This window comes from Aspergillus welwitschiae, assembly GCF_003344945.1.
Source record: "Aspergillus welwitschiae strain CBS 139.54b unplaced genomic scaffold BDQ94scaffold_26, whole genome shotgun sequence".
In the NCBI taxonomy this organism is placed as follows: domain Eukaryota; kingdom Fungi; phylum Ascomycota; class Eurotiomycetes; order Eurotiales; family Aspergillaceae; genus Aspergillus; species Aspergillus welwitschiae.
In genome coordinates this window covers 363,335-381,777 of record NW_020798720.1, presented here as the reverse complement: position 1 = coordinate 381,777, position 18,443 = coordinate 363,335, and the positions used below count along the sequence as shown (strand labels likewise).

Sequence of the window (18,443 nt, the reverse complement as noted above, 5' to 3'; positions counted from 1 at the left end):
CAGCTATATGTTAAGCTTAAGGTATAGGCCGTGCCTACTAGGTAATGCAGCCTTACACATTACTGACGGTCAATGCAATGGATGTTATCTCCACAACGCTATGCATATGCATCTGATATCACAAAGCTCCACAAACGATCATACAGAAGGCTCAAATCGCTGAAGAACAAAACATCCAATATACACAAAGAAATAAAAAAAGGACAGAGATACTAAGAAAACCCATCCTCCTTCAAACGATGGCGACTCTTTCGGTAATGTCATGTTGCAATCATGTCGAACATTATCCCGGGTATCTGGACAGAACTCATACACAACCCTCCACCTATACTTCCAAATCAAACCATATTCGCCCGATGCTCATCCGACGGCGTCCCCGGCGCCGTCCGGTTCATCGGCACACTCAGAGTCTCACTAGCCGCCATGGAGGTAGGCCTCCGAGACATCTGATCGAGGTTGAGCTGCGAGTTGGAGGCGAACATCATGGAGGCACGGTCAAACTTGGCCTCACTCTGAGGCCGGCCTTCAGCCAGCGGCACCATGGAGTAATCGGCGCCGGCGTCGGCCTTCTTGGCCAGACGGTTGACCTTGGACTTCTCGCGGAAGCAGAGGAAGAAGGTGAGGGCGACGAAGATGAAGATGAGGATACTGAAGGTCACGATGGCGGCGATCTCACCGCGGTGGTTGTACTCCTTTTGCGCGGCGGAGATGGTGCTCGTGGCAGAGGTGGTGGTGCTAGTGGTGGTTGAGGTTGTTGTGGTACTTTGAGTGGTAGAGGTGGCGCTGGTGGTGGATTGGGAAGAAGAGGATGATGAAGTGGAACTCGAGCTGGAGGTGGTGCTCGTGGCAGTGGTGGCAGTGGTTGTAGCACTGGTCGTGGAGGTGTCGGAGGTGGTGGTGGTGGTGGCTTCGGTAGTGCTGGTCGATTCGGATGTAGTGGAGTCTGCAGTGGTGGTGGCTGCATCTGTGGTGGTGGTGGTATCATCGGTGGTAGTCGCCCTCTTTTGGAAATTCAAGGAACGGTTATACCGCTTGGGCTTGAGGTAGTTATCCACGATGGATGTTGGTTCAGCGACCGGCGCCTCGGTTTGCGGTGACAGCGAAAAGACTCCTGCCGCGGGTTCTGCGTGCGCGAAAACGGTGGATGATAGGGCGCTGAGCGCCAGCAGATAGCGGAGATGCATGATGGATGGATTAGAGGAGGGGTCGGATATAGGCAGCAGCCAAGTTCGGGTAGAAGTAGATAGGATGATGGAAAGACGAAGAGGAAGAGGAGGAAGAGGGAGATCAGGGTAAAGAAGGGATTGTAGGGCCCATCGGAACAGAACTACCGACAGGCCCTCAAATATGAATGTCGAGCGAGATGATGGGCGAGAGAGCCGAAATCTCTGCCAGGCCAATCTTGCTGGCAGTCGTCGTACTCCATAACGTGCCTCAACTAGGGCTGAGGCTTTCCCAGTTTATTTTTATAGCGAATTCCGTCAGTGATTGGCTGCGGGGATCCGGAGTGGGCCGTCGGCCACTCAGCGGCCACGCGGCTTTGGTCCACCCGGTGCTTGTTCGTTTCTTGTCATTAGTTCTTGACTGCATTGCAACGGCACTGGCTTGAAATTATGCTCGATTCCAGTCGAGGATGAGGATATCCTTTTCAACCTCAGCTGGAATCACTCCCCTTCGCATCAATTGTGAGCAGAGATTCACGAATATCCACAACATGAACCCTCACCCACCCCCCTTTTCCCACCCTGACTCCACTGTATCCCTCGTGAGGAAAAGAATTTAGCCCAAGCACAACCAAATCTGGTTCCAACCGAAGCGCGTTCCCCGCTAAAAGCTTCGCTGTGCTCCCCAACAGAGGCTGGGCAATTGCAACGGCCGATCGTCGAACTGGTGAGCGCCTTGGGTGTCCACCCTCGGAATTCAACCACGCCGAACAGGCCATCTCAAGAACAAGAATAGCAGTGGTGAAACCCATTTTCTACAAAGTCGATATCTGCGCCACGCTACTTGTGGCAGTCATTTCTCGGCACCATCTTTTTATGGCTTAATGCCCTTGTCAATTCGACTAAAAAGACGTGTGATGATGCATTCGCGCACCATCTTACGTGGTTGTCGGTCCCATCTCCACTTGCTCAATCTGTGTGCGCAAAGATCGACGCGTTCTGGCAATAATTAAGGCCGGCTTAACCTTAAACCAATGCTAGTGTTTTTCGACCGCGTTTTCTAGATTCCACGCAATTTCCTCCTTTACCGTCACAACCTTTCATCTCTCCAATGGGGCAGAACTTAAGAAACTAAATACTTAGTCAACTGCCGATTGAACATTCCCCGCTCACAACGGTAGACGCAACCAGTAGTTATCGCCGGTGGGCATGATGTCGTATTCCAGAATCTCATTTGAGCCACGTACGCGCCCACTCGGACCTAACCTGCAGGGGAGTGAATATATATTATTAGCAGTAGTATTCTACTGACTGCAGGTTTCGGGGATTTCAGTTCGGGACCACCTGCTGGGACCCGTGCTGTGCTTTCTTTCATTGCAAATGATGTGTCGTCGGTGCCAGTTGATTTCCACCAACATCTGAGACATATACTACTAAAATACTACTATGCAGCTTACTCTACTTCCGAGAACAGATAAAATACTACTACGCCAACACAACGGGGCAACCGACGCCGCGTGTGCCGACCGAACCACTAATAAACATGATACTGACTCGGCTGAGGTACACCAAGAGGCCTGTGCTCTATCTACTTACTAGTACGCCGACCCGAGGTCGCAGTGCTTGCGCTCAGTGTACCGCATCCCAGGTGTTCCACACTGAAAGTCGTCGCAATGGATGTGTGAAAGCGCCAGTACAGATCAATTGACTCCCCAATTCGCTGGACCATCTCGAATGCAACAATCTCTTGATCGAACGGACGTTTCTCCAGTCGGTGTCATTGCTAGTCGATATTCTCAGCACAACCCATCTGGATTTTGTACCGCCCCGAAGTATGACCCGCGCCCAGAGGATAATCTACCGGAGTCCTATGTCTTGATGGAGGGAATATAGGAGCAATTTATCACCGGAAGGACAATTTCGAACATAACCTTATCACTTACTATTCAGGCGCTGTGACGGCCGTGGAACCAGACCATATCTGATTATGATCGATATCATTCATTATAATAGTGACCATTAACTCATCCATTCATTACTCATACAAAGCCAACCCAGCTCCAATCAGCTCAACCCCGGCCACGCCGACTCAAACCCCGTATCGAATCCCAACGACCAATTCTCATCGAGAAACGGCCACTGCCACATCTCCGCCTCGACATCCGCCCACTCACCACTACCACCGCTGCTTCCACCACCACCTGGCGCCGTCAACTCGGCAACCGACATGCGTCGCACTCCTACTCCCTCAGAAGATACCCCTGGGCGTCGTCGCGCGGGAGACGCTGTCTCGGGTCGCGACACGCGAATATCGCCGTATTCATCGATGGTACCGGCCAGGGTGAGATGCTCTGGACGAGAAACGCCCGTTGGACCTTGGGCGGTGGTTCGGGCTGTTTCATAGAACCGGTTTGCTTCTTGGAGAGTTCGCCACTGCCATCCATTAGTCTTTCAACAAGAATTGAAGTGGAGGTGTGAGTGGGTGTACCCAGCTGGTTCCCACATCCCAGAACCGACACAGTCGCTCCAGATACTCCAGATTCATCTTCTTCTCTTCCTGCGCGCGCGCCAGTCCCCCCGGGTACCGGCCCGGACAGACAGTCCCGTACATGTTGATATGGGCGGCGACGAAGACGCTGAACCCCGCATATGGAGTGATGACAGGAGTGGCGCAGGCTTCAAGGGCAGCGAGTATCGCGCTGATGTGCTGTGCCGTGGCGAAGAGGTGGTCAATGGCCTCGTCGTCGGCCGGGTCGTGATGATCGATGGATGATTTGGGAGTGGAGAGGAAGCGGTCGCGGTAGAGGAATAGAATACTACCGCGGTCAGTAATTACCTCATCGAGCAGTCTGACGGCTAAATGAACACACCTCATGAAATACACCAGGTTGATATAGGCGAACAACTCCCCCGATCCCAAGGCCACATGCGCCTGCGCATTGGTCTCGGGATACCGCACCGTCGCATCCTGAAGCCCCCTCCACTCGTCCAGCTCGGCCTTGAGCATCTCCCACGCGCGGAGCGACAACCCTGCCGACCCTTGCGCCCGACCCCGACGGCTCTCATTGGCGAACCGGAGTATGCGAACGAATATGTCGAACCCCCGTGTGACGATAGTCAATCCCCGATCAATAGATAAATTCAGTGCCAGAGAGGATGAGCGATTCATGTCCGCCGGCATTAAGCGTGGGGTGGCTTTCCCAAAGGTAAAGTCGGAATCGCTGATGGGGAGGGGCACGGAGATCTGGCGGAAGGAGAGTGCGAAGTGTTGGCGGGCGCCGGAGCTGAGCTCACAGTCCTGTGCAAAGCAACACCAGTAGGTGCGGACCAGCTGTTCGTAGGTTATGCGATGGGCGGGCAGGTCAAGGAGGGGTTGTTGTTCCATGGTATCATCGGCGGTCTTGAGGAGGGATTGGATCATGTAGGTGGCCATGCCTGAGATTAGCGCATTGGGTTAGTGATGGTCGGACTGCAGGGGAAATTGAGTGGAATAGTACCGCTGTACATCCATGCGCGATAAGGCCGACCCGAACCCCATTCGTAGAGCGAGATCATGACGAGCGATTGTGCAAGATAGAGGGAAGGGGCTTCGAAGGCGCGATGGGCTAGCTGAGAGCGCGCATACTCCGCGTAGGTTTCAGGAGCAGCCAGGGCGGCGTCGGACATGAAGCGGGCGCATAGAGAAAGTAGAGCTGAGAGAAAAACGGGTTCGACGGCGGAGGCATGATGGGAGAGATCGGCGATCAGCGAGGGATAATGAAGGAAGTTGACGACGGGGAATTTCTTGCGGTAGATGTCGCATGCTGCGATGAGAGTGGCCGGGGCGATGGCAGCGATGGGATTGGCAGAATGAGAGGGAGTGGGAGAGGGAGCGGGCGAGCTGGCTATGGGAGTGGTCGCGGTGGTATTTCCTGTGTCTGTTGCTGTTCTTGTCCCTGTTCCTATCCCTGACGCTGAACCTGAGCCGGTTCTTCTAATGCTGGCTCTGCGAGGGGTTCGGGGTGTGCGCACACCGGGAGAGCGCGGATCGGTCAGGACGCAGTTATCGCGACGGAGGCGGTGGCAGCGACGGCAGGGAGGATGGCCATCGTGGATGCACTTGACCTTGGATTGCCTATTAGATGAGCAATTGATTATTATAATTGGATGAGATGGGATGGAATGCGATGGAAGTGAGGGAGCTTACCGACAGCTGTCGCAGGAGATGGACAGGCGCATCGTTGCACACCTCAAAGCCGACGCGGGAATAAAGTGGTTGGAATTGGACAAAATTGAGTGGGGGACGGCGTGAGGGGCACGTGAGGGGTATGAAGATATATTCCCGATGGTCGGGAATAAAAGTAAGCAACCTCGGGAATAATGAGGGGAAATGCGATATTCTTTTGTCACGGAAATTGCAGGAAGTGGATTCCATCAAGTAATTTCCCCAACAGTCTGGCCCGGCCATTTTTCATCCTTATTTTTAAAATTAGTTATGGTTTCGATTAATCTTCCGATTGACTCATGGAGATCTCATTAGTTCATCATATTAAACTTCTGTCTGTGTCTGTCTCTTTCTCTCTTTCCCCCAATTAGATAGCTCGGGTATTATTATCATGACATTAAGGATAGATAAAAAGAAAAATCCAATCATGCCTGATGGATGGCTTCCAGCCATTGGCACAGTTTATCCACCGCCATCTCATCCGTAGCCCAGGCTGTCACAATGCGAATCACCGTGCCAGTTTCACGCTTATCCCACTCGTAGAATCGGATGCGCTCCGCCAGCCGATGCAGCATAGCATCCGGTACCACGACAAACACCTGGTTGGTTTCCGTCTCAGCCGCCAGCTCCCATCCCATGCGTTCAAACTGCGCCGAAATGCGCCGCGCCATGGCATTCGCATGTCTGGCCAGCTCAAAATACAACCCATCCCGAAACAACTCGGCAAACTGCACTCCCATAACGCGGGACTTGCCCAGCAAGGCTCCGCGCTGCTTGATATTGAATTCAAACCCCTCGGCCAGACTCCTGCGCACCACGACCGCCTCGCCCAGCAAGGCGCCCATTTTCGTGCCGCCGATCCAGAAGATATCCGTGTAATCGACCATATCGCGCAGGGTGAGATCATTCAACTCGGCGCTCAGCGCCACCCCCAATCGCGCTCCGTCCACATGCAGCAGTAAATCCCGCCGTCGACACGTCTCCGACAGCCGCCGCAGCTCACTCCGCGTGTAGATCGTGCCCACCTCCGTCGCATTGGAGATGTACACCAGCCGCGGCTTGGCCATGTGCGGGAAGAAGGTATTGCGATCCAACACCCGCTCTAGATTCTCGGGGGTCATTTTTCCCCGTACCCCGGGGACGGGGATGACTTTGTGGCCGGTGGCTTCGATGGCTCCGGCTTCCTTGTCCAGGATGTGCCCGGTTTCTACGGCGAGAACGGCTTCATAGGGCCGCAGGCAGCTGGCAATGGAAATGAGATTCGCGGCAGTTCCGCTGGGAACAAAGTGGATGGCGACTTCATCGTCGGTGGCTTGTATTTGAGAGTAAATTAATTGACGAGCTTCGTGTGTGTATTCATCTGTGCCGTAGCCGGTTTGTTGTGTGGCGTTGGTGAGGAGGAGGGACTGCAGTAGGCGTGGATGAGCACCCTCGCTGTAATCATCCAGGAAGCTGTATGGTTGGGTGAGTTTGACGATCATCGTGTGTCAACCCTGTTGAAGGTTTTATAGGATATATGGGGATGAAGAAGAAAAGAAGGAAAAAGAAAAGAAAACTCAGGAATTGACTTTTGGGAGGGAAGCTTTATGAGGAGAAGTGCGTGAGGGGAAATGGATTTCATTTCCGCTCGGGAATGACTCGGGAATGTGAGTCACGTCAGGATGAAGCCAGAACTGACAAAGAGAAATGAGATGAACGGATCCACTTGGTGGGCCAATTCTAAACTTATCTGTGACAGGTAGATAAATAAATAGATGCACGACAGATAGATTAGCTGATACCATTTGGCACCCGTGTCCGACCGAGGCCCTTTGATTGGGCCATATTCACCATAACCATCACCAGATCCCGTACACTTTTGCGTATAGTAGCTCATCCAAATCCCAAGAGCAATTGGTTGGTAGACGCCGGGTTCTGGCCTGACTGATCGACCGAATCCCTGCTTAGCTGCCGCGGCGATCAGATCTCCTCGGGAATATGTACGAGCATCGGTCTCGGCGCAACGTTTCCTGTAAGGCGTATCTCTACCACAACCATGATGGTAGTCATGGTATTATATCAGAATCGTTGTAGTTGTGCATTCAATAGAACATCGATGGTAGTACATATTAATTGAATCAAATGAAGCGATAATATTGATACAATATTTCCCTGACTCTTTTCGTGCCTAGTCGTAACTGAGCAGAGCTGCACTGATACTGCGCATATAGAGTTTAATCCACACACAGCACTTCCACACCGACCATTACAGCAGTCATGCTCAGCAGACGATCACATCAAGAATGTGCATATAAGTTCAGTATCTGCCAAGTAGTAGCCAATGACACCATCGTATCCCCACATTAAGACCAACTCACCCGAAAAGCAAACAGTACTGCACTCACTCACCGGGGAAAGTGCGTCTCTTGCGGGCTTTCCTGGTAGTAGGTAGTAGTAACCACCTGAGGTAGGATGCCCCCGAAGGATTGGACCTGTTGGACAGTTGCAGAGCACCGCAAGGATTCCGGACGCCAAGAAGAGATTCATTCCTTGTTTTGAGAGGGGTGAAGGATCCTGTTCTTCCACAAGAGACGGATGTCAACGGGAATCCAGCAAAGCCCGCGATAATCGGCAATCCTACGGGATTACCTATCGGTCTTGCGTTCCCGATGAGGCTCGACCGCCCGGAACTCTCCCGCTTAGTCATTAGTGCTTACGAATCGGTCAGTTTCCGAAGTGATGGCTGTGTCCAATCAACTCGTTCATATTCGTGAGCTACCTCATCTACTAGTCTAAACATACAAAGTATCCACCTATCATCCAGCAGTTTTTTAATACTTTGCTCACATCTCCATCGAGGTTCAACCTTTAAGCAGAAGCAGAAGCCGAAGCAGAGGGGGTGGGGAGACCACCGTCAACAGCATCCGGGTCACCGTCGCAGGTACCGCAGACAGACTCGCCGCCAGTGGAAGTGTACACGTTGGTCCAGTAGGGGTAGTGGATGGCCGAGGTGTTGACGGCAACGGTGAGGTAGGCGAACAGACCGTCCTCGAGGGAGTCACCCAGGTAGACATAGTTCAGGAAGGGGTCGGTGTCGGCGTTCTCGGTCTCCACGGTGACCACGCGGTCCTCCGCGTTGGGGGTGATGGGGATCGAGTTGGTGTTGTAAGGGTAGGTGGACTCGACCTTGCTGATCATATCCTGGTCCCAGAAGATCTGGCCAATGTGGGGGATGGAGCCACCCGCCAGGGTGTTGTTGGGCAGCAGAGTGGCGCCCCAGTGGACAATGTTGTGGTAGTGGGTGGTGCGGTCAGCGTAGTGACCGGGGAACAGGGTGTTGAAGGTCACCACTCCGTCCTCATCAGTCTGCTGCACACCACGGAGGAAGGTGCGGTTGTAGTTGGCCAGGTCGTTGGAGTTGCCGTTACCATCGGCCACCAGGCCGGAGTAGACACCGGTGGCGTTGCAGCCCCAGATCTCGGTGTAGATGCCGCTGAGAGGTTGGCAGGTCTCGGCATCGATGAACTGCTGCTCGACGGTGACAGGAATACCCGGCTCATTCTCGCGGATGTCGCCGCGGATGTGCTCACCGGGGATCCAGTAGGGTCCGGTCTCACCCTCAGCGCTGGGACCGAGGAGGCAGATCTTCTTGTCGTCGTTGAAGACCTCGGTCTCGGGGGTGCTGGACGAGATGGGCCGGGTGGACAGGTGCGACTTGTTCAGCACCTCAGCGGTGTCGCCACGGGCCTGCAGCTGACGGCGGTGCATGTCGACAACGGCGCGGCGACGGGCCTCAGCGCGGGCGTGGAGGCCACTGGCCTCGAGGCTGGCCTCACACTTCTGCAGACCGTGGGCCAAGGTGCGCTTGAAGGAGCGCTGCTGAAGGGCCTCACGCTCCTCATGGTGACCCGGGTGTGCGGTGGCCAGGAGGGCATTGCCGACGACGGCCAGGTTCAGGACGTTCTTGATTTGCATAATGAATCCGGGAGAAGAATCGCAGAGATGCTTGAAACAGTGAGGATGCTTGCGATGCGAGTGGTAGACTGAAGAGCTATCTGGAAGGGTATGTCCGAGGGGTTTATATAGCTATTTCTGAGGTGAGATAGCGATGCCTACTCCTCTCTGGTACAATCAATCACGCCTTGATGGATAATAGTTTATTCGGCATCCTTGTCCCTACGCGACTGAAATCCTCGTGCAGCCGATCCGATACAGGTACCTGTAGTGCACCGAGGGATGATCGTCCTGCAAACAAGGACGATCACTTGGCATCAGTGTTGCAACCGATGGCGAGCTGTGCCCATGGTCCTCAAGGTGTCTCCGGTAGGTTCCAATGAGGTCAAGGCCAATATACTCCGAAGGATGGAGCTGACAGAGAGCGGATTATCTGGCCGGTGATAGGCTCTGAAAGCAAAGTGATATCATGTAGAGAAACATAGTGCCGGATGAGCTGGCCAGACCAGTGGCAGAAGGCCATCCCGCCAGAGCCAGAGCGGCCACGGTGAATGGCTGTGATCTAACTCTCCCACAATAAAATTATTCCACCCACATTCTCCACAGTCTGGGCATTGTGGGTGAGTGGATAAGTCGATGGTGACTATCGTTCCAGATTATCATAATCTGTGTTTCTGCAGAGAATCGGAATGATGGAAGGATGCTGGGAATAGTAACCAGTGTGCCGGATATGGAAGGCGCATAGACTTCAGGCGGTCGTGCCAAGCCGCGATGGAGATGCCAAGCCAGCGTGAGGAAACCGGATTCGACGAGAGAGAGGGAGGAAAACCAACGCGAGGCTAATTCGCTGGGAAGTGCTGATCACGACGATCGGGGGCCAGCCGACTCGAATAATAATGCATGGTCTTTCACTGGCTGGCGGAGGACCAGTCTAGCAAAACCCCCGCGGGCCGAATGACCTCTCCGAATAGCACCCAGCAAAACTGATTCGGTGAAGGACACTGGGAGATCGGCCGGCTCTACTATGGGAAGATTCCACTCGGTCCGGCCCACTGTGAGCAGAGTCGACCAACTTTTCTTCACATGCCCCGTCGGCATGGTCTCATTGGCAGAATGATTCCATCTCTGTCCCAAGTCTATCGCAGTAGATCTATCCCATTCCATAGTCTCCCTAGTTGGTACCTTGCAGCATGGTGTTCGGGTCTTCAGGTGAAGCCTACACGCATCTCTCGTCAGAAGGAGGGAATATCCTCCTGAAAAGAACAGCGGCCTCACCCGACGGAGTCGTCAATAAGGTCGACCTAAACGGGATAAACTAGCTGGCGACTGCTGCAGACACCTTATTAGAGCTGCATAAGTCTGCTTGGCAGTTCTGCAGGCCGGGCAGGATGAGGACCTCGAACGTCCGGATAGATTGAAGTCGGATTAGAATTTAACCCTAGACGGCGTTCCTTCGGGAAGGCCGCAGATCCACAATCCACCTTCCGCATCCAGGCCCGACGCGTCGTCAGCATCGTCCCTTCGATAGCGAAGCGACCCTTCGAAATCGAAACTATTTTGAGGATAACTGGCACAGGGGCCAGCGGGGACCCGGACACGGCTCAGGGTCATCGCTTGGAGGGGGAGAATACGGGGAATAAACCACTGCCGGCGGGAACGAAAAGACGGGTATGTCTTCATGGCGGTGCAGGACAGCGATCGTCAGCAGCGCATCGGTCAGTAATGATCCGTTGCCGGAGATAAGCCTAATCAGGCAGGTGAAGCCGGATCCGTCGGCGGCCTGCATGCTTCTCATGTCGAGTAGATGAGACTCAACGCTGATCATTGGGCAATACCCTCCTCATGGGAGCTTTCTATGACATTTCCAATGCGACCTCTTGATTTCAAACATGATGAAGGACCGCAGTGGGGGTAGTGAACCTATCAATCTCGCACTAGACATACTGCAGGATGCTGTAGTATCATCTTGAGTCACGATAGATAAGCCGGTAACCTTGGAAGGCACGCCGGTGGAAACCCTCCGGATGAGGATTCTTCCATTATGATTCAGCAGTCAGAAAAGAAGGTGTCTCAGCTAAGAAATATGTCTCGAGGCTTTTCTCATCTCAGCGTCCGACTCGCCAGAAATGCTTTCATTTACTGCCAAGCCAGTATGCCCATTATGAGATGGTTGTGGAAGTTAATGCCTCCAAGTAGCCATGCAGTGCATGGTCCTGCAGGAACTGGGAGTGCCCGATGCATCAACACTTTGACTTCCGAGCCGTTTCCGAGCCGTGTCCGAGCCGAATGAATTATTGAGTCCTGGAGACCAGCTCAGCGAGGGGCCGTTTGGCACGCTGTTCTTCGAATTTATCGCATCTCAGGATTGAGCAAGTAGGCAGGGCCCTTGTCTTATGTTTGCTAGAGGCATCGTGGTATGATGCTATGGCCTGATCATGATGAGCTCAGGGTGGCTATACGCTGGGACAATGTGTTCAAGCAGTGGGGACTCGTGGACCCATTCAGCAGAATCCATGAGGCAGTAAGCCTGGTGTTCCTAGTGCTTAGCGAATATTTCCCCGATCATGCATAGTCTCTATAACACCTTCGCTAGAAGCGTTCAGCTGCTATCTTGGACTACGCAGTACCGGGTAAATCTTCGGCCCCGCTACAGACTGCAAATGAGGAAGTAAAATTGAGAATTACTAGAGGGGAGTAGTGGCGATAGAGAGGGGAGTCAGCCCTGATAGGCTCGCTTAGTCGGATCAGGTGGTCCCTTCTGTTCTCGATGGCGCCTCTCAGGCTCTCTCCTTCTCTTCTTACAAGCCGTAAGACAAGCTGGGCACATCAACTGGCCAACATCTTTCAGGGATGCGCGGACCGTGGTATACGACTGCACCTCTACTGAACTCGAGAAGCGCTTGTTGTTAAGAATGAGCATCAAGACCAGTTATTTTTCAATTGAGCTTTCTAACCAAGTGGCATTTTAAGACCTGTAATCACTAACTGTCGGAAAGCCGCTCACTCAAGGAGGGTTATGTATCCAACTCAATCGCTAAGAAGCTGACACTGGCCTAAATTGTGTTACAAAGCGCTGTCTAGGTTGCCACAACAGGAGAATCCAGGATCCTAATTGATATTCAATGGCAATAGCGTCCAAGAGACTGAGCGAGGAGGCTGCCTACTAGGCCATGGAGGACCATAGGAGGAACCAGGTACTTTTGTATCTTGATAAAGTGAACATACTGACCGCCAACATCGGACTGTTATAGATGTTATCACTGGACACAGGAAGTATATCCGAGAGAGCCTTGATACCTTGAAACTAATGGTGCTAGAGACTGAACTATCACTGTCGCAGACCAAGCCTGCTTTACCTCGTCACGTTGAATTTGCTCGTCTCCAGGCATCCAGTTTAGTTTTGGTATCGGAATTTATCTGACAACCGAGACATATTAATAGAGCATAGCGTACCGACCAGTCTCTGGATATAATGCCATCACCCTCACAGGACAGGCCAAGGCACGTCGAGATCTTCTTTCGTTATTATATGCCAAGAATATTACACGATGTATGCTCACTTAGAAGCACACGACTTCGTTTGAACGCCACCCACCTGCCCTAATAATCCCCAATGAACCATGTCCGCCGCAGAATATAATGCCATAAGCAAGAATATCACTGCCTTCATACCCTCGAACAAGCCTGTTTCGCTCTCTGCAGTTGTTCTGGATGGATCGACGGAATATTACACTTTTCCTTGTCAGCTGCGTTGGCACATCGCCACCTGGAAGCTCCATCGGCTGACCATATAATCCATAAAGTATGCTCTAATCGTAGACCTATATTCTGTGTTGCCCGTATTCGAGTTGCATTGGGTCCTATGTGCATCGCGATCAAGCATGACACAATAGTACCAGGATCTTACACTGGACTGGGCAAGATGGGTATCCTGTGCGTGATTTCGGAACGTCATGCGGGATTGATAACCCGGACACGACAAGGTGATAGTGGATATGATGAAATGATATGGGTGATTTACCTGATAGCAGAGACTGATTACACGAGGCGAAATTGCAGCTTGAAGCTACGGCTACTAAATTTAGTTCTTCTGTAGGGGGACTTCAATGTGTGGCCGTGTGGTACTATTGTGCCCGAAAATATATTCTATAAAGAATCATTGCAGTCCTACGCGTGCTACCAATACTACCACAACACCAACATAAGAGGAGCTCGAAGGAGTGCGCGAAGGGGATATATACAGAGACTAAATGATTTATAAAGTTATTTAATGCCGTGAATAGTTGTTAAATGGTTATGATGGGTTTATGTATAGGTAATAGGTGATTGCCCAGTTTAAGACTTTCGACTTGCGAGATATAAATATTTAAATGATTGAATGGAAATCTATCTTTTCCTTTACCAAATTACATATTCTCAAACTATCGTATAATTCTAAATTTCAGGGGATATATTTCATTATCCTCAGAAATATATCTGTGGATTATTGTAACCGTAAAAGACTTTCATGAACTTTACAATCATATTTACATTAATGATCAGCCTACCACCATCATTGGTATTTTGGACCCTACTACTGGGCCAAAAAGACCACTATGTCTGAACTCGACAGGGTTCACCTCCCTAAAAGCCTTATGTAGTAGCGCGCGGTTGTTCGGCCGCCTCATACATACGGCCGCGTCTAACAAGATGATGATAGAAACTGATGCTAAACTCACACAACTCATTATCCTGGTCTAATGTGTAAGATTTTGAAGTCGGATATGCTAAGAGAATTCTTCCATTATGGCTCCTTATGTGTCAGTAATCTTGGTCCTTTAGCGATTATCTCAGGCGACGTTACAGCAAGCTTTGCTAGCGAGTTGGCCATGGTCCAGAGTGAGAAAATGCAAATTATCGTGGTGGAAATGGATGGACTTTAATTGCTACTGACTAAACGATCGAATTTGCACCCAGCAATGATGCTGCGGAGGGTTGTAGTCTGGGAAATCATATCCGGGCACGGGGAAGGACAAGGAGGCGTCTAATCTCATTCTGGATAGTGAAATTTTGCAGAGTAATTTTTGAAGAAACCTGGATGTGGTATGTTTCATAAGATTTAATAGCGCCAGTTATGGGTGTTTCATCATGGTGTATGGATGTCTTCAATGATGAACGCATTAGCTAATGGGTATAGTGATTACAGCTTCGCCTTCCGCTCCTTCTTCAACGCCGCACGGACGGGCTCGATAAAGTTACCCAGCATCTCTTTATCCGCACCGGCATACACTTTTGGTGGCGAGACATTCCACGGCGGGATGACTCTGCGTCCATCCGGGCCGGAGCTGGTAATCTCAACTACCGAACCGCCGGGATATTTGCCCTGCTGGATAAGCTCGAGCATGTACTCTGCCACTTCTTCCGCCGGAACATGTTTCACTCTATCATAGGAGAGTTGCTTGCGGATACCGGGGACGGTGTCCCACAGAGGCGTCGGGACAACGCTGGTTGCCGTTAGCGCACACTCTAGGAATCCAGAGAGTAGAAGGGTAAAGGGGGATGAAATACCCTGGACAGATGGAGGTGACTTTCACGCCCTCCAATTGGTCAAGCGGGGCCATCGACTTGACGAAGCCCCAGATGGCGTGTTTGGCTGCACAATACAAGGGGCTCCGGATGGAAGCACTTATTCCCGCGATAGAGGAGACCAGACATACGACACCCTTCTTGTCCTTACCCAGGAGAGCTCGGATGGCCAGTCGAGTAAGCTTGATGGGGTGGTTGACATTGATGTTGATACACGCGTAGTCGGTCGACTCAGTGTCCTCCCAAAAACTGGACCATGACTTAATTTGAACTCCGTTAGCGATGAAATTATGATGGACATGACAGAATGGGGGATGTTTAGTTAGGGGAGAAACACGTACGGGTTCAAAGATGGCCGCTGACGCGACGTACACATCGGGAACGTCGTTCCATTTGTCTTGGGAGAGCTGGATGAGGGCTTGCAGGTCGCTCCAGTTACGGACGTCACAGCGCTGGAAGATGACGGCGTCGGAGCTGTCGACAAACTGTTGGGCTTCGGGAATGAGGCGCAGATCGGCAATGATGATACGGGCGCCTTTGGCGGCGGCCTGGCGGCAGAGCTGCAACCCGATCCCTGAGTGGCGCGTTAGTTGCGATGTGGAGCAGAGGTAAAGTGAGGTTCAACTGGTCTCACCGGATCCTCCCCCAGTCACCAGGACGATCTTGTTGTCGACGGGAAAGTCACCGAACATGGTGCCTCAAGACAAGATTGAATTAAAGGTGAAGTTGGGGTCGATCTGACGAAGAGGGGGTCAGGGAATTAATACGTGCTCAGCCTGCTCGGCAGGAATGAGCTGACTCGCACACGGATGATACTCCACGTTTAGCGCGATCGAGTACCGAACTCTGCCAAGGCGGTCCTCCCCAAAGCTGAACCCATTGACGAGATGGGATAAAGTGTGGTCGCCATCATATACTGTGTAGGGTTTTCCGGTGTGATAGAATTCGTCATAGAAATCGATAGAGAAACTCCAGATTCTGCAAATTTAGCGATGCGTCGTGGCTGGGAGCCGCCCCCGAAATGTCGGTATAATCGTCGGTGAAATTGAACAAGCCGTACCAATCACTCGGGGCGCTAATATCCCCAGTGGGATACTGCGTATGCGCCGCTTGAGAAGATGTATTGAGCGTCGGTCCGCCCGCCTCTGGAATCATATTGAGAGCAGGGAAAATATCCGGGGTGGCGGAGACAAGATTACGGCTCTCGGTTTTAGGGGAGGGAGCAGTGGGATCGACCGGTCGCAGAGTGCGAGCCGTGCGATCGTCCAAACATCGGAAGAACAGGTTTAGTACCCAGTTCTCCAAGTCCCAAGATTTTTGCAGCTCTTGTAGGCTCAAGAGACAGAGCCGGGCTCGGTGTTCGGCTAATTTGCGACCTGTCCCGGACGAGCGACGGAAATGGATGGTGTGGATGCAGAGGGTTGAAAACGCGTGGGTGATTCTACATGGTCAGCTTGAATTCTATAGCATATCGGCGGGGACGGTCTTACAGATGAGGGGGGCCGTGTTGGACCAAGTTGTGCGAAAGCATATCCTCCAACACTCGTGTGCTTTTCGTCGCGGCATCCAAGGCTATCTGACCTTGACTATCCAGATCTCCATCTGGAGGGTGAAGAAAGGACGGTCGGTAAAGCAGGATGTAGAGATTTCTAGTAGCATTGGATCAGAGAATTTCACTCAAGTACCCAATACATGCCACCTACTGGTATGTCATATGTAAGAGTCCGGCCAGAAACTTGGCTCGTGGAGTTGTGGCATTTTCCAGCTTCAGCTCAAGAGGCATATTGGATTCCCAGTCCCTCAGTTGCTGGTGCAATGCCGCTCGTGACGCACCGTTAGATGACGGACCCAGCGGCGAGTACTGGGTCGAGACAATAGAACGCACTGAACAGTGAGCAAAGATTCGCAGTATGGAGGTTCGGACATACATAATTTGGCTAACTTTGCCATTTCGGCTGGATAAGAGAGGTCTTCGATACACTGCACCCCAAAAAGACTTTGGCCGCCCACAGCCTCCTCTCGGATATCATCAGGCTCTAGCATGGCGACATCGCAGTCTTTGTCCCGAATGTGTGGCGGAAGCCCAAGTGCTGCGGCGCTTTGCTGGTCTCGGGTCTAGCAACGGTCAGCATCCACATCAGGCTTACGAGAGGTGACATACGTAAAGCGACCACCAAATCCGCTTCCATAGCCCTGCCTCTCGACGGGAGGCAAACGAGAACTTGGACCTGACCATGTTAATAGGAGACAGAGTGAAACAGACAATTACATACATCAAATGCATGCCGCGCTTTTGTGCCAAGTCAATGGCAATGCCCAGCCAAAATCGAATGTCCCGCTCCTCCGATGGCCCTCCACGCCAGAAGCTCAACAAAAACAGCGATTGAATCTTGACCGTCTTGTTAGACTCCCATTCAGCATCGTAGATTGCCTTTGCTCGGCTGTAAAAGAGAAACTTGGCCCAGTATCGAAAAGAAAATTCCGTCCGGGCAAACGCCTCATCCGTGCAAAGGCTAACGCCTATGAACAGCATCGCCTGGAGTAAGAGGGGCGACAAGCTCCCCTGCACATAGCTCTCATACACCGCAGCACGATCAAGGACTGGGAAACAGGGGTGAAACCAGTCAAAGTACGCCCGCAGAAGAGTTTCGCATGTCTCTGGCGGCGGGTACGAGAAGGCCCCGTCAGCTCTCAGCTGGCCTTCTTGCTTGATCTTGTGTGCTCGGAAAGCTTCATCACGGGTGTTGAAGGCATCAAGTTTCTCAGGAATGGGATAATGAAAACGAGTCATATGCATCTCACTAGTTCCCTTTTCAGGCGACCGGCGCCCTTCGTCAATGACTACAGTGAGCGGACTCGACTCGCCGAAAAACACTGTCTCATTAGCACTCGCAGCATCCCCTGGTATCGGATGGGCATGCGACTCTTTTGCGTCGGATTTATCACCTGCTGACACGGTGAATGAATGGTTCCCTCCCTTCGCAGATGATGCCGGCAATTGGACCGAGTTGCCGTCGGTTTGTTGCCGAGCACTCTTCTTACGGGGATACCTAAGCCATTGAATCAGTCTACGTCAAACTACCATAATGATGAAACTGTGAAAACATACTTTCCTCGCTTTGAAACGCCTATCTCACAGGGTACATTCAATGACAGACAATTCTGGCATGGGCGCATCTGTAGCACATTGCAGCGGATTCGCCGCTTATTGCAGTGGAGACAAGCCTGCTTGGCCCTGGTTCTCACCTGTCGGTGGCCCGAGGTCTCCTGACTGGACATGATCCTGGGATTACTAGCTCCAGTTACTAATGAAAAGGAGATCGTCCGCAGTGGAGTTCAGAGGTGGCCAGGCAGAATGCAAGTAGCCGTAGTCGAGGATAAAGCGGCTTTATGATGCCTCGGTCTTGGCGGGCATGTCGGCTTTTTGCCTGTTCTCCCGATCCACTTGCTTCGGCGATGGGGATATTGCGCCGATATTCACTCAACGCTGAGTACTGTCGCGGGGAGGTTTAGGGGCAGCAGGGGTAGGTTGTCTGCATTGGATTAAATTGTAAGATTTATAATGTGGTCCACTAGCT

The 18,443-nt window shown here is 52.0% G+C and overlaps 6 protein-coding genes across 6 annotated transcripts; all 6 read right to left on the bottom strand.

Moving 5' to 3' along the window:
* Positions 1-212: 212 nt before the first annotated feature.
* Positions 213-1,184, bottom strand: BDQ94DRAFT_172508 (uncharacterized protein; the record flags this gene model as incomplete). The annotated part of the gene is made up of 2 exons (XM_026771968.1): positions 213-248; positions 345-1,184. 2 exons carry the CDS (start codon positions 1,182-1,184, stop codon positions 213-215), a joined length of 876 nt encoding a protein of 291 aa, XP_026624091.1.
* Positions 1,185-3,227: 2,043 nt separating this feature from the next.
* On the bottom strand, positions 3,228-6,848 carry BDQ94DRAFT_160945 (PLP-dependent transferase; the record flags this gene model as incomplete). The annotated part of the gene is made up of 5 exons (XM_026769288.1): positions 3,228-3,596; positions 3,652-3,979; positions 4,034-4,598; positions 4,661-5,267; positions 5,838-6,848. The coding sequence occupies 5 exons, from the start codon at positions 6,846-6,848 to the stop codon at positions 3,228-3,230; spliced, it is 2,880 nt and encodes a 959-aa protein (XP_026624090.1).
* Positions 6,849-7,359: 511 nt separating this feature from the next.
* On the bottom strand, positions 7,360-7,950 carry BDQ94DRAFT_147950 (uncharacterized protein). The gene has a single exon (XM_026767109.1). The coding sequence runs from the start codon at positions 7,891-7,893 to the stop codon at positions 7,639-7,641; it is 255 nt and encodes an 84-aa protein (XP_026624089.1). The 5' UTR covers positions 7,894-7,950; the 3' UTR covers positions 7,360-7,638.
* Positions 7,951-8,214: 264 nt separating this feature from the next.
* Positions 8,215-9,321, bottom strand: BDQ94DRAFT_180765 (intradiol ring-cleavage dioxygenase; the record flags this gene model as incomplete). The annotated part of the gene is made up of 1 exon (XM_026773716.1): positions 8,215-9,321. The coding sequence occupies one exon, from the start codon at positions 9,319-9,321 to the stop codon at positions 8,215-8,217; it is 1,107 nt and encodes a 368-aa protein (XP_026624088.1).
* A 5,098-nt stretch (positions 9,322-14,419) lies between these two features.
* Positions 14,420-15,630, bottom strand: BDQ94DRAFT_147949 (uncharacterized protein). Its single transcript, XM_026767108.1, has 4 exons — positions 15,500-15,630; positions 15,207-15,439; positions 14,848-15,125; positions 14,420-14,783 (listed from the first exon to the last, which is right to left on the bottom strand). Exons 1-4 carry the CDS (start codon positions 15,555-15,557, stop codon positions 14,480-14,482), a joined length of 873 nt encoding a protein of 290 aa, XP_026624087.1. The 5' UTR covers positions 15,558-15,630; the 3' UTR covers positions 14,420-14,479.
* A 183-nt stretch (positions 15,631-15,813) lies between these two features.
* Positions 15,814-18,207, bottom strand: BDQ94DRAFT_180763 (Zn(II)2Cys6 transcription factor; the record flags this gene model as incomplete). The annotated part of the gene is made up of 7 exons (XM_026773715.1): positions 17,975-18,207; positions 17,139-17,915; positions 17,027-17,093; positions 16,794-16,980; positions 16,569-16,749; positions 16,356-16,514; positions 15,814-16,306 (listed from the first exon to the last, which is right to left on the bottom strand). Exons 1-7 carry the CDS (start codon positions 18,142-18,144, stop codon positions 15,814-15,816), a joined length of 2,034 nt encoding a protein of 677 aa, XP_026624086.1. The 5' UTR covers positions 18,145-18,207.
* Positions 18,208-18,443: the final 236 nt, after the last annotated feature.

Coding starts and splice junctions, on each gene's coding strand:
- BDQ94DRAFT_147950 (XM_026767109.1), bottom strand. CDS start 7,893: ATGAATCTCTTCTTGGCGTCCGGAATCCTTGCGGTGCTCTGCAACTGT.
- BDQ94DRAFT_147949 (XM_026767108.1), bottom strand. CDS start 15,557: ATGTTCGGTGACTTTCCCGTCGACAACAAGATCGTCCTGGTGACTGGG. Junction 15,440..15,499: donor GGTGACTGGGGGAGGATCCG/GTGAGACCAGTT, acceptor CGCGCCACTCAG/GGATCGGGTTGCAGCTCTGC. Junction 14,784..14,847: donor GTCACCTCCATCTGTCCAGG/GTATTTCATCCC, acceptor AACGGCAACCAG/CGTTGTCCCGACGCCTCTGT.